Source organism: Pelecanus crispus, chromosome 8 (genome assembly GCF_030463565.1).
Source record: "Pelecanus crispus isolate bPelCri1 chromosome 8, bPelCri1.pri, whole genome shotgun sequence".
NCBI lineage: Eukaryota > Metazoa > Chordata > Aves > Pelecaniformes > Pelecanidae > Pelecanus > Pelecanus crispus.
The window spans coordinates 20,649,773-20,663,265 of record NC_134650.1 but is presented as its reverse complement, the minus strand read 5'-3'; the positions used below and the strand labels follow the sequence as shown (position 1 = coordinate 20,663,265).

The 13,493-nt window shown below is 45.0% G+C and overlaps 1 protein-coding gene across 3 annotated transcripts; it reads right to left on the bottom strand.

The window, feature by feature from the left end:
- Positions 1-744: 744 nt before the first annotated feature.
- PAIP2 (poly(A) binding protein interacting protein 2) lies at positions 745-10,238 on the bottom strand. 3 transcript variants are annotated; one of them, XM_075715349.1, is made up of 4 exons: positions 10,189-10,238; positions 5,643-5,802; positions 3,074-3,253; positions 745-1,833 (listed from the first exon to the last, which is right to left on the bottom strand). In XM_075715349.1, exons 2-4 carry the CDS (start codon positions 5,778-5,780, stop codon positions 1,768-1,770), a joined length of 384 nt encoding a protein of 127 aa, XP_075571464.1. In that variant the 5' UTR covers positions 5,781-5,802; positions 10,189-10,238; the 3' UTR covers positions 745-1,767. The 3 variants fall into 3 exon arrangements, with proteins under 3 accessions (XP_075571464.1, XP_075571466.1, XP_075571467.1); XM_075715351.1 differs by lacking the exon at positions 10,189-10,238 and adding an exon at positions 6,176-6,187; XM_075715352.1 differs by lacking the exon at positions 745-1,833 and adding an exon at positions 4,202-4,385 and having other exon boundaries at positions 3,216-3,253.
- Between the last annotated feature and the right edge of the window lie 3,255 nt (positions 10,239-13,493).

Here is a 13,493-nt window from a genome sequence, read left to right as displayed (position 1 = left end):
GGGAAGGTAACACTCAGTAAGCAGCCTGGGACAATTGCGATTAGCATTTTGCAGAGCAACAGCAAAATGAGTTGGTCTGACTGAATTCCTGAGAGGGGCTCCTCCACCTGGAGCAAGACCGATGCAGTGATGTGGTTACGCTGTGAGCTAACACCTGCATAAAGGCTTCATCTCACTCTTCCCATTCTGCAGTACTGCATAATTTCTGAAGTGTTTCCATCTGGTTTACCCAGAGTTTAAAAAAAAAAAAAAAAAAAAAAAGAGATATTAACAGCAAGGCTGGACGAATTTATGAAGCAAGAGTGGATCAGACTCATACCTGAGGACTGCTGGAGGCTGTTACTGCAGCCACTTCGCAACTCACCGACACCCTCCGGCAGCTCTCCCAGGTTTATGGGATGGGGAGCAGCCCTGCTCCAACAGCCACCGTGCCAAAGCCCCCGACAGCATGCGCCAGGCAGCGGGCTTTATATAGTGCCATCAGCTGTTAACTAGGACTGCTCGTGCTGCCAGCAGCAGCGGAGCTGAACTGGGATTAGCAACGGTGAGAACGGAGGAAAATAAGTGCATAAAGCCGGAGGAAAGAAAGAAAAGAGCTATCAGAGTCCAATCTCAGATGAATATTTTGGGCTATCGTGTTACAAACAGCCTTACAGGCACCATATCCATAATGTCATCCCTTTCCTCTGCATGTTGCCAAATGCGCTTCTATGCAAGATGCATATTCATGAGACAGCCACCACATCAGTTCTACTATTATTTATTTTTTTAAATATTTTTGAAAAAATATAATTTTTTTACAATATTTTCAACTTAAACACTATTCACACTGAACACGTATGGCAGCTTAACCTACCCGAGTATGAAGTTTAAGAAGCCAAAACTGTTCTAGCTTTATTAAAAGAAAAAAAAAAGTTGTTGTGCTGTAGACTATTGTGTAGTGATGATTAAACAAAGCAAGGGAAAAGCACCACTCAAATCACTAATGCTAGGGTTTTCTTGGTTAAATCCAGCTAGAATAAAGTTGTATGCTAAAAGTTACATAGGCAGTGCTATGTACGTATCTGGGTTCTTGGAAAAAATTGTGATGAAACTCACATCTCCTTTAACATAATCAGGAAGTGAAACGTTTCTAACATGATAACATACTTCAAAGTACAGGGAATTTCTTCCTTCCAATCGCTTGGATGTTAGTTCAGTAGCTGAGATCTACGACTCTGTACAGGTCTGTAAAATTTCTGTTAAAGCTCATGCTGCTTAAAAGAAGCATGAAGTTTTTTTAAGGGGAAAAATTAACAATTAGTAACAATACTGATATTTCAAAGGAAAGTTAGCTAATTTGCATAACAATCAGATCTCCTAGCTTTCATTTTTAAGTTAAGGCATTATCAGGTGCAAACTAGCACCAGTTAACTCATCTTTAGTTAAAAACAGACCATTGTAGCAAATTCCAGGTCCTATTTAAAAAGACAGAGTCTGCAGAAGGTTTTATAAACGTGGTACTTTGTCTCAACTTGACTGGTGCTTCTTACCTCACTGCCTCCTTTGCAGAGAGCCAGGGCCCAATTATGTTTCCATTAAACTTTTGACAGATTTACTTAATAACAGTCTCAGCACTTTTATTGAGCATGCAAGACTAACAAAACTTTGGCAATGCATAAGTGTAACACAGTGACAAGAAGAGAGAGCTTTTACAATTAAATCTTCTAATACTGGCTTCACAGTGTGGAAATTGTGCTACATCCACCAAGAGAGGGCCCAGTCTACTCAAATATTTAAGTACTTCACCCCAGGAACAAACTCCTTTGCGTTTGGATTCAGATTACTCTTGACCTGAGGAATGGAAACACAGAAGTCTAGTTGAATCATTATTTTCATCTTACATTTTCAAACAACACAATTCTAGGCAGACAGCAATAGGAACAGTTTACGGATTTAGAGAAACAGTCAGGCAAATAGGGTTTTTGCATATACTAAAAGTCTCTATAATCACTAGAAAAGCCCACTCCTCCGTGCTAGTGCCTCAATTATCCATCCTTCCTTAGCACCACCTGGACGTTTCAGTCAGATAAGGGCTCAGGGAATAAGAAACACGAAAACCACAGGTGCGCACCAAACACAGCAACTTCGCTTAATGCTGTTGAGCTGTTAAAACGTGCAATGAGGTTTTTAGATGTTGATTATTTAAGCAAGAGGAGACTTCTTCCAGGAACTTAAGCCACTCCTGGGAGTTTAACATATATGAACATTGTATTGATTTTTTAAATATCTCTGTCTGTGACTACCCTGTCCTCCCACTTGGCAAGCCGCTGCTCTACAATGTCCTGCAGTTATAGGTGGGCAGCCAGCTCTTTATCATAAAGTGGAGGATTAGGCTTTTGTGTTCTTAATTGAGTCTAAAACTGCTGCCTGCAGCTGCTTGAGCTTGGAAAAGTAGGGGTTTGCATCTCAATTTCACAGCAGTTATGTGACACTATGATGTGGTTTTTGTACTCTGTATCAATAACGTATTTTGTTAGGGAAAATATGTACACACTGCCATTTCCTTTTATTTAACCTCTGGACAGAAGTCATGTAGCAAGAAACAGGGAAATAATCGTAGTTTAGCTGTTTTCCTCTTCCTTAGGATTTGTACAAAGACATCTGCTATGGTTCGCATGATCCAAGACAGACCTGAGAACATGGGTCGTACCTACCCAAACCTAAGTGTTGACAGATGCTGAATTAAACTCTTGCAGTCCTGTCACCGATGGCACTTCACAGGGTCAGCATGCTTCGCTCACTGCCTTTCTTCCCTAACATACTATGCATACCCAAAGCCACTTGAATTTATGCCATGGGCTAGGAAAGGCACCATGTGGTTATGAAGAAAACCACTGTATGGTCACATCACTTGAGGAAACATCCCTTGCTCAACTTTTCCACATTTCCCCCCTCCACCACAGCCAGGCATGGTTTAAGAGTCTCTGGCCTATGTGTAAAGGATTTTCTCTTGCCATTATCAACAACAAAAATCAGCCTTGGACAAAGAGAGATGTCAAGCTTTAGAAATATGATGAGAAACTGAATTTACCACCAGATCCTCCAGTGATGAGCTGTCACTGATAACAAGGTCATTGAACTGGTCCTGGATTTGATCCATTGTTTGTGGGAGATCACGGGCTGGAATAAACCATTCATGCTCCTCCTCTTCTTCCAGCATCTCCTGGAAACAGCGCTCAATAAATTCTTCTTCCCACAACTCCTCTTCGATCTATACAACGAGAAGAAACTGCTTCATCAACAAACTTACTTGTGTCTTCATTCCAAGTTTTGTGCACCTAGCTGACCTTCTTTCTAGCTATGCAATAGGACTTTTAGCAGAACACCACGCCTGTGCTGCAGGAAGGCAATCAGCTTTGATTTTTTAATGTAGGAAAGCGCTTTGTCCCAGGAACTTGGGCTGCAGTTAAAAGGGAATGGCAGGAGAACCCCTCAGCCCTAGCTGTTTCATTTGCAGCTTGTTACGAGCTCAAGAAGGAAAACGCTAGTTCCAAGTGAACATTTCAGTTGTACCAACTAGTCTGGACTGAACTCACTGCAAGTACAAGGAAGGGAACCAGGGACAACACATGCAGCCAGGCACACTCCCTGGAAAGTGTCCTGCAAGATTATTGGGGAAAAAAATATAACCACTGCCTGTCACTTGGAACAAGCAGCATCTCCTCGGCTGTAGATTATGCGTTCACCCAGTGTAGTTCTCCTAAGGAACTCCACATGATCTTAGCAGTTGTTAAGAATGCTGATCTGCTGTACTATAAGCAGGACAAACCAAGTGATGCAGAACTGACATGCATTGCAAAGATTAAAGGAAAGTTTTGTTTGGTTGTTCAGTAAACAAGCTTTGGAGGGGGTTCCTAACAAATTTTTCCTGTCCTGCACTGCAGTACTTAAGGGTGGAAAGCAGGGAAATAGAAGCTGGTGTGAATGACTTGCCAGACATAAGGGAGGGGAAAAATGATTCAGGACAGATTTAAAAGTTCATTCAATGGAAGCTCAAACAATTTTTCCTATCTATCCTTCACTCTGAAATCAAACACATACTCAATCCTAAAGTGGAAATTCAGTTACATACCACAAATACCAAATCAAAAAAGTTTATGCCAGCATTCAGGACTCCTGTAAAATCTAGGTCCCCGGTGCTTGGGGCAAACACACTCACCAGCTCACTTGGTGCTCAAGACGCACAGCTCTGGGGAGTAGGGACTCATCACCATATGCTCTAAGCCACTGTCCAGACAATTCAAACCCCGCACGAAACACCGACTTAGTGATTTCCCCAGTAAAGTACTCCAGCAAGGACGGCGGTCTCCAATCAATCCTTCTTGTGAGGCACTGTCTCCGTCCTGCGTGCGGGTAAAAGGCAGCCGTGGGCACAGAGCCACAAGCTAGTATTACAGCAGGGGTTGCCTGGTTCCAGGTTTTTTGTTACATGGTTGTACACCTACAGGTGCCTCCAGTGGCAGCTCCAGAAGTACTAATAATGTTTAATTCCCCAAATGTCTTGAAATTAATATTGCCTGTTTGTATTTTCCAGCCCTAGTTTAACTCATTTGGGTTCCCACAGAGAGGTGTGCCTGCAGTGGCAGGTGACCAGGCTGCCACATGGTGTTTGCCTGCCTGAATAAGACCACTCTCCCCTCATGCTCCCATCTCTCCTCTGAAAATGGAGCACATACCTGAAAAATAGTTTATTCGCAGCACAACTCTCTGCTCCTTCCCCAAGAACTACACATCCCATATGCTAACTACAGTACAGTCCCCAGGAGGAAAAACCCACCAAACAGGAAACAACACCGAGACCATCCTGGCATATGCACAAGAGAATTTAGATTTTGCAAGCTACCTGAATTTCAGATTAGCTTTGTGCCTGGCTGGCACCCTAAAGAGAGAGCAGCAGACATATTCTATTTCAGAAGTTCAGACTTCAGCACAGCCATACTGTGCTGGAGTGCACAGAAAGCAGCTTCTTGAGTACAAAGATCAAGTTTTGATTAAGAAAGGGGTGGTGGAGAAAGTAGGCTGTTCCCAGCCTCCACAGGAGAGAAGACTGTCCAGATGCAAGGTTAAGGCTTCCTTCCAACCTGACTGCAAAGGCCAGCTGTGAGACACTTAAGTATTACGCAACAAACAGGACTGTCACCCAACAGCTATGTCCAGCAACTCCCTTAGGAGCAACAGACCTGTTGACAAGGCAGGTATGCACCAGGACATATCCAGTTCAGAACTACAACAGCCGGCATGTTTGCACATGTAAAAACTCCGCAGCTCAACAGCCAAGCAAGATCTGTCCCTTCCAAAGTGCCACATAAAGTCTGTCAACTATTTTTTGTTCTCCCTCTCATGAAAGCAGGGAATTAATGGATGCATTAGAACATGCCAGACTTCCCATATTTTCCACCAAGATTACAGAAAACAGTTATTTATTGCCAGAGAAACTGAGATCTGTCTGTTCCCCCCATTATTCTAGCAAGCCTATCTAAAAACCCCACCTCTAAAGGATTCCCAGTCTTGTACCCCGGTTGCTAAGCCACAGCACTTCTCCCTTCAGCTAGGAAATGGTAAAGCACATCACAAGATGTTTATAGAGGGAAATGACTTGCCTGCCTGTTAAATTCCTCTTCGTTCTCCATCCACATGTACTCCGCAAAGGGATTGTCATCTTCATGAGAATGACCATTTATAATCACATCTTCACTGATGATGCTCGGGCTAGTACTGCTGCGACTTGGGTCTTTCATGGCTGCGTCTTTGATTCGAAGTCTGCAATTAAGAAATGCAGTAATTAAAGATGTGCACTCATCACCCTGCTTCTGCATAAGCCCGGCCCAAGGGAAGGCTGCACCTGTATTTGAAGGCTCCAGGCAGCCTTACTGTGACTGTAGCAGAGGAGCTCTGCTAATCGCAGCAAGTAAGAGAGTATCAGAAATGCCGTTTCCATTGTATGCAGATTTGAGTGACAAATTAATTTCCCAAATTAAACCTCACCAAATCAGCAAATGCCAAGCACCAAGGCCAATGAAAAGTGACAGGAAAAACCAGAAAGCATGTGTACTTGCCAGTAGGAAAGTATTTAAGGCAACATTCAAGAAACAAAAGAAAAATTTGTTTTCCAAAATACTTTTAAAGCTCCCACCTCAGTTTCAACAAACTCCCCTGGAAATGAACTGCCCAGTGTCCATACTGTTTCAGAGGGCGTAGGCTACACTTCAGGGGAATTTCCAAGCATACCCACAGTAGATCAATCTTCGGTATGACCTTCAGCCTACTCAAATTCAGTTACGGGCTGTTCTATATGATCGCATGAACCAACTTTCATGGCCGTTTCACTGCTGTGAAACCTTGCAAGTGAGGCAGAAACCATTATGCAGCGATTCCTCACAGAGCCAAGTCGACACAACAGTTCTTACAGCTACTTCATTAGCAAAAGTCCAATGATTGGGAAGCTTCAGGTAAAGACAACATCATAAGGCACTGGAAGGACAGTATGTGCTTGCCTCTCATCCCACTTCGTTAATATGGATTGAGTCATGCCTGGAGAGCAGTCAACATTTCTGCATGTCCATGATACGTGATATCGCAACGTCCTGAACTCAAGGAATGAAGGTACAGTTGGTAAGCATGCTTTGTTCCACCTAACCACAATCAAAAGCAGGACAAAACCTGAATTTGGTCTGAATCTTTGTTGTAAGAATGGTATTGCAGCCCTTCCATCAGGCGCATAAGCCTATGTGAAGCTTGTAACTCTTGAGTTCAGAGACCCAAGTCTGCTCAGAGCCTAGGTTCTAAAACTGAAAATCTTATTTGTGTTGTAAAGTAAATGAGACAATGCTGCTGTTTTTCCCTATACCATGCTTAAGTACAGATACCAATAATGGAAAAGCTGAGTACTTTGTATACTGTTAAAACAAATTAACACTGCCAGTATTAGTATCTAAAAGCATGTGAGGCAATGAGCTCAAAAAGAAAAAAATCAAACTTGAATGTTTTTCAAGTGCTAAAAATTTGCAATGAAACAAGGCAGCAATGAGTGAAAATATTTTTATTTTGTTCTCAAATCAACATTTTAGCTTGTTGTCTGCATATCAAAAAATGACTTATTCAGAGAAGAGGGTATCAAAACATAGCTTCCGTTATTAAGAGTACAAGGGCTTATCACGTAGCAGCTCGTATTTTCTCTTTATATTTCAGTTGGTCGTATTATCTACAGAATTAATGCAAGTTTTGGTTCAAAATGTATTCTTGGTAATACCAGGTCAAAGGCTTGTAGCATCCAAATGATCAACTAAGAAAAGCACAAAAAGGAACTTGCATGGTTTGCTCTATTCAAGGTTTTTAAATCAAAGGCAAACCCAAGTACGGAAGTCACTTTAGCTCCCTAGGAAGTACAACAAATGAGACCAGAACCTGGGTATTCTAGCAAAAGAACACAGGTTCTTTTTGATGTTCTTTCAAAACAAAGTTGCAAAGGATTACTGGCAGCATTTAACATAAAACAGGAAAAGACATTGCATATAACACCCCAACTCAAGCTTGAAATTGCTTTAAGCAACTTCAGCTGTTCACAAGCTAACAAACAGGATGGACTAAAAGAAATAAAAGACCTCAAAGTCTAAAAAGCCTAAGGTCTCTCTTTTTTTTTTTTTTTTTTTTTTTTTTTTAAAAACTGGCAAGTGTTTTCACCTTTTCTTTTGTGGAGTGAATCTTGATGTTAATATTCCACTGGGCTTTTTGCACACCAACAATTTACACTACAGGTGAATAACTGCATTAGCAGTGTAAGGTACTCTGGCCAAATTTCAGGCAACTTCTGTACAAAGACAACTGCACCCAGACAAGTCCATAAAGGTAAAAATAATTTAAAAAACCAAACCCTACTTGTTTGCGTAAAAGCTTGGAAGGTTAATCTGTTGAATCCTGGGCTTGTTTTCCAATTTCTGAAGTGTTCGCGTAGAACACAAGCTATTTGCTTTAGGAGGGAAGGAAAGGAAGTTCAGTGTTTCACATTTGGACTGAAACAACTTCTTCCATTACTGCCCAAGGACGATGTGGATGATTATCTTCAAGAAAGATCCGACGCTCAACCTGAATATCTGAAGTTTATCTGATGAAGCCCCAAGTCTGCTAATGTTTTCCCACAGGAAACGCTTACCCTGCATGAACAGTTAGGAAGCCCCAGGCCAGTCCCTTACTCACAGCGCTCCTTGTAATTTGATTTTCTGCAACTTGTAATAAAATACACTGCATAGGGAGCTTTCCATCTCACCGTTTCAAGATACAAACCAGTTGGCTTTCTGTGCTCATTTGCGAGGACAAGATTAGTCTCGTTTCACTGGTATTAGATACAGGCTTTTTAGTCATGAGCTACAGGCAATTCTGAGGAGGAGAGCCAAACGCTACTTTAGTCTTGCAAAAAGTCACAATCTAAGAAGGCTGCTGCAGAAAACAAGCCACAGTGACAGGCTACGCTACCGTCATGAATAAAAATAATACATTTTCCATCTGGGAGTAGGTGGAAAGCAGAGGATCTCAAAGCTTCTTACACTAGAACAGGAAATAGAACATTAGTAGTGCTAAGGAACAGAAAATATGGAGAATTCTGCCATAGTGATATGATCAGAGATCCAGCCCCAAATTATTCTGGGATTTTCACAGGGGATGGGGGCAATACAGGAAGAACAGTATAAGTGCACATGGAAAGACAGAAAAAAATAGGATTTTTATATTAGGAATGAAGTAAAAAATTAAAAATCCTGTAACAACAGGGCTTTCAGTTGACTCAAAGTGTTTTCTGTATGAAGCGTGGAACTTGTTACTCCAGAACAACATTAAGGTCCATTAATTTACTCGTTTCTCTGAATTTTGCTGCGTTTAAAGCAATGAAGAGCCTTAGACCAACCATCATTAAAATTCAAAGCTTTGTGATTGAAGATTTTGCATTTAAATCCCAATCACGAAAGAAGATTATCTACTGCCTACTTCGGAAGATAAGGTCAATGGGCCTAATTCCATAGAATAAAACCCAGGTCCTTACCCTTGATAACAAAAAATAGAGGAAAAAAAATTAAGATATTTGCTTCAAACACGTAAAAGCAACACAGAACAGCAGGCAGCACACTGGTATTTTAGCATAAGCTGAACTTTAAGCAAAGGTGTTTTAGTGCAGCAGGGACTGCTCTGAGCTTCTGCAGAAGATGGTGTTATTTGTTTATTAAGTAGCAATTACTCTCGTAAGTCAGGAGTGCCGGCCAAGTTTCTTGTTATCGAATTAGATTAGTAAGTGGCAGGTATCAAGTAAACTGATTATACTCCGTATAATAAATAGATTTCTCAAGCAAATTCACGTGGGATGAAGAAACACTTTAAGAAACACTTAAAAGCATTGCACTAGAGTTTACTTGAAAACAGCCGACTCATTTACGCAGCATGCCAGCACCGAGACTTTAAAAAAAAAGAAAAAAAAGTTGGTTGTGAAGAGCAGAGCCCTCGCAGAGATAAGCAGCTCTGCCGGGAGCCGGGCAAGCACGTCGGCTAACAAAACCTCTCGGAGGGGGTAGAGCGTGCTCCCCAAGACCCCCTTCTCGGTGCTGATCTTTTCACTAACAGCGAGCGCCGACGCCCGCGGAGCCGCTCCGCTTCAGCGGGAACCGGGCGAACCTGCCGGGCGGCGCGGGTAGGCTCAGCTCCGCCGCTCGCTCTCCGCCGATACCATCTCTGTTACGGAGGCGGAGCGGGCCCTACCCCTCCGGGGGCGGCCTTGGCGATAAACACGCTGGAATCGCAGCCTCCCGGCGCGGGTGGCCCTCCACCCCCGCCAGACCCAGGGCCCAACGGGCCGGCACGGCCCTCGTGGCGCGGCGCCTCCGCCGCCGGTAGCCGGGACCGCTCCCACCCCCCGCCGGCTTTGTTCGCCCACAAGGGCCGCCCCCGCGGCGGGGGCTCTGTCCCGTCAGGCCCCGCGCCGCCGAGCCCCCCCCCCCCCCAGGTCCCGGATGGAGCTGGAGACAATAAAGAGGCGCCACGGGGCGGGCCCGCCGCGCAAGCCCCGCCGCCGCGGGGGGGGGGCCGGCGCCGCCTCAGGGGAGGGGGCGGCTCCTCCCGCCCGCGGCGGCGGCCCGGGGCTGCGCGCTCCCACCCGCGCCGCCTCACCTGCGCGCAGAGGAAAGGGCCGCGGGTGCGCACGCCGGCTCCGAGCTGCTCCGCCGCCGCCTCGTCCCCCGCTCGCCTTCGGCTCCGCTCCGCGCCCGCCGCCCCGCTCCCCTCCCAGCGCCGCAGGCCGCCGGACGTGAAATCACTTCCGCTACCTGCGTGACCTCATAGACACCGCCCCCCTCCCCCCCGGAAGCGGCGGCGGCAGGCAGCCCTGGCGGGGAGGCGGCGCGCCGCGTGCCGGGACGCGCAGTCCTTCCGCCGCCTCGGCCTCGGGCGGCGCGGGCCCGCGCGGCATGCCGGGAGCCGTAGTTCGGCCTGGCTGCCATTTCGCGTGGCGGCGCGGGGCACGCCGGGAAGCGTAGTGCCGCCGGGGCAGGGCAAGCCTCCATCTTGTGGCGCCGGCTGGGATGAAGGCGGCGCGGGGCCCGCGGCGGGCCGGGGCTCCGGCCAGGGGCAGGCCCGAGGAGCCAGTCCGGCTGATAACGAAGTAGTCCCCAAACAGCCTCCCGCTTCCGGGGCCAACCTGCTCCGCTTGCAGCGGCACTAGTGCGGGGAGGGCACCGCATCCTGCGTGCAGCCCGGGCTGCTGCAGCCCCGCGCCCCCTCCGGGCAGGCCAGCGGGCAGCGAGGCCTCGGGGAGCATTCCCACACGGGAAAACCTGCTCGGCCGTGCTCGAGGACTCCCAAAGCTTCTCCAGCCTCCCGCCGGGGACACCGGCCTCCCTGGGGAAACCACTGAGTCCTGGGCTCCAGAAGGGGGAAAGAAACTTAGTACTTCCCTAAAGCACGCCCGTTTACAAAACAAATGTTTCCACGCTAGATTCGGGCATTTTTAAGACTCTGTATTAGGAACCAAAAGATAACAAAGGCCCTTTTCTGGGACCTACATTAAGTGCCAAGAATTCAACCCTATTTACAAAATGGAGTGAAAAAGCAATTTTTATTCTCTCCTTTGACACCCCACGCCCCCCTCCCCCCCTTCTTAAAGGTAAGGTGGAAATGATGCTCTCCTTCAGACACTACCTGCTAAAAGTAGTGCACAGAGGTATAAGCAATGATCAGAGCCATGCTGTGCTCCTCGCTGTGTTTACCCATCCTCTCAAATACTCCGCCTAGATACAGGCTCTTCCAGTCCTCTGATCTTCACAACCTCTTAAAAAGCAAAGGAACTAGACACTGACAGAGTTAAAGACCCTTTGTTCCATACAAGCCACTGATGAATGCGATCTGACTTGGTCTGCCTTCACTCCACGCCCACCTTGGTACAACAAACATGTAAGCTAACCACCACAAAAAGCAGGAAATCTGTCCCAACAACAAGTTGGGAAATGTATGGCAGAAAAATGTTTCCGTATGCAACTGCAAAGCCCAAAAGCATTATGTTACTGAGGTCTAAGTTGCACAGAAATAGGTAACCTTCAATAACCTTGAAATCCATTAGCAGTTAAAGAGTTACCATATGCAAACAGTTGTTTTTCAGGCTCAGGAACAGTTTGTGAGCTAGCACTGTACAGACCAACTTGCTCAGCTTAGCTCTTTGCATTACACCACCTGTTAGGCTGGAAAGTCTCTTGTGCTATCAAAACACTCGCATAGGCTGCTTATAAGCAGGAAAGGGGCTGTCTTGAGGGTAACAATTTCATTTATGTTTCTCTGCTCAGCCCTTTACTTACTTCCTCCTAAATTTTAGTAAGGGATAACCAAATCTACATAAAGTCTGGGTTTTCTCAGACTTTCTGGGGATGGATTCTCCCTTGATCAAGCTGTTTATACTGATTTTACTGGTCACCATTACTAACTTGTTTCCAGGGCCTAGGAGCTTTCTCTATGGCCCATCATACACTCACTAAATACTTACCTTCTATCCAAGTATTACCCTGAAATACCCCTGCAAGGATCCTTAAAAAAAATCAAAACTACTCTGCTCTTCCTACTCCTATTTCCAACTCTATTTTCATAAATCGAGCATGATACATGGCTTTCTCATCTATAATGGAGACTTCTTTTTCTACTTACTTCCCATCATGCTCAGCAAGCCCAGGGCCATGTTGCACCTCTGCTGCATGTCTGCACAGTAAAGAGGCAACAGACCCTAGGGTTACTCAGAATTCCGAGTTGAAATTCATGTATGAAAGCTGGCATCTAAATCACAGAGCAGGGCAGATACAATTATTTCTGAAGAGTGAGCAGCCCATGGCAAGACCACGTATCAATCTGCCACCAAAGTGTGTTCCTAGCATTTGTCCTCAAGATCCAAGTTATTCTGATGCCTTCTCTTCATCAGAAATTAGTGTAAGACATGTATTCTCTCTCTGTCCTTTGCATGTAAACAGAAGACATTTTGCAGAAGCAAATTAGGTTTGACTTATTTTCTGATGTATAAAAGCATCATGTTGTACATGTACAGCTGTGAAGACTTACATGCAGATCAGGGTTTTGAAAGTCATCTAACATCCACCAGTACCAGAAACTGAGAGTTGATGGAAGCAAGGGATTCTTGGCTCTGAAGTTGGACTATGCTGCAATTACTTTACGCCTGGGAATTCTTTATGTTTTCACACTAAACATGATGTTAACATCCTCCTACAGTTTAATCCCTGGCAGTTACACAGGTTAGCATTTACAAGAGGCTGAGGACACTAGGTTCAAGATCACTGAACTGCACAGCTGTTTAAGATGCAGGTAATAGCTAAGGGAAGGCTACATGAAAAATAAAACATACAGAGCTGTAGTATTTCAATACATTAATCTTAACTGCACACTGTAAGAAAACCTAAAATGCTTGGTGGAGCATTAAGGTGGAGACCTTAAAACCAAATTCTTATCTACCATCTTTAGAGAGAAGGGGTAGGACTGCCAAACACTGAATGACTGCTTTGAAGTCACATCCTCTGCTTGGCTGAGGAACTCAGCAGCATCTTGGAGACAGATGAATGACAACAGTCATCATAAGCAAGTGGGGGTCCGAGTACAACTTTGTAACTTAGTCATAACAGAACTGACTGCAGGGCTGCCATTGCTTGCACTTTCTTTCAGGAGCCTAGGAAAGCTGTAGAGTAGTTTTAAGACTATTATCACTGCATTACATTTAATCGATTTCATACGAACAAAACCAAAACTTTGCATACTAATGAGCACTGTGTACAAAGCAGTAACTTATCTTTGTAAAAGTGCAAGAAAGAGTCACTGCATAAAATTTTATAATGTGGGTATGCTATTTAAATAAAATCTGCACCATTAGCTGCTTATTAGCATTTCACTACTCTATACAGAGTCCCCAGAGAAAACTGCTACCATCTCAG

Coding starts and splice junctions, on each gene's coding strand:
- PAIP2 (XM_075715349.1), bottom strand. CDS start 5,780: ATGAAAGACCCAAGTCGCAGCAGTACTAGCCCGAGCATCATCAGTGAA. Junction 3,254..5,642: donor AAGAGGAATTTAACAGGCAG/GCAAGTCATTTC, acceptor CTCGTTGTATAG/ATCGAAGAGGAGTTGTGGGA. Junction 1,834..3,073: donor CATCACTGGAGGATCTGGTG/GTAAATTCAGTT, acceptor TCCATTCCTCAG/GTCAAGAGTAATCTGAATCC.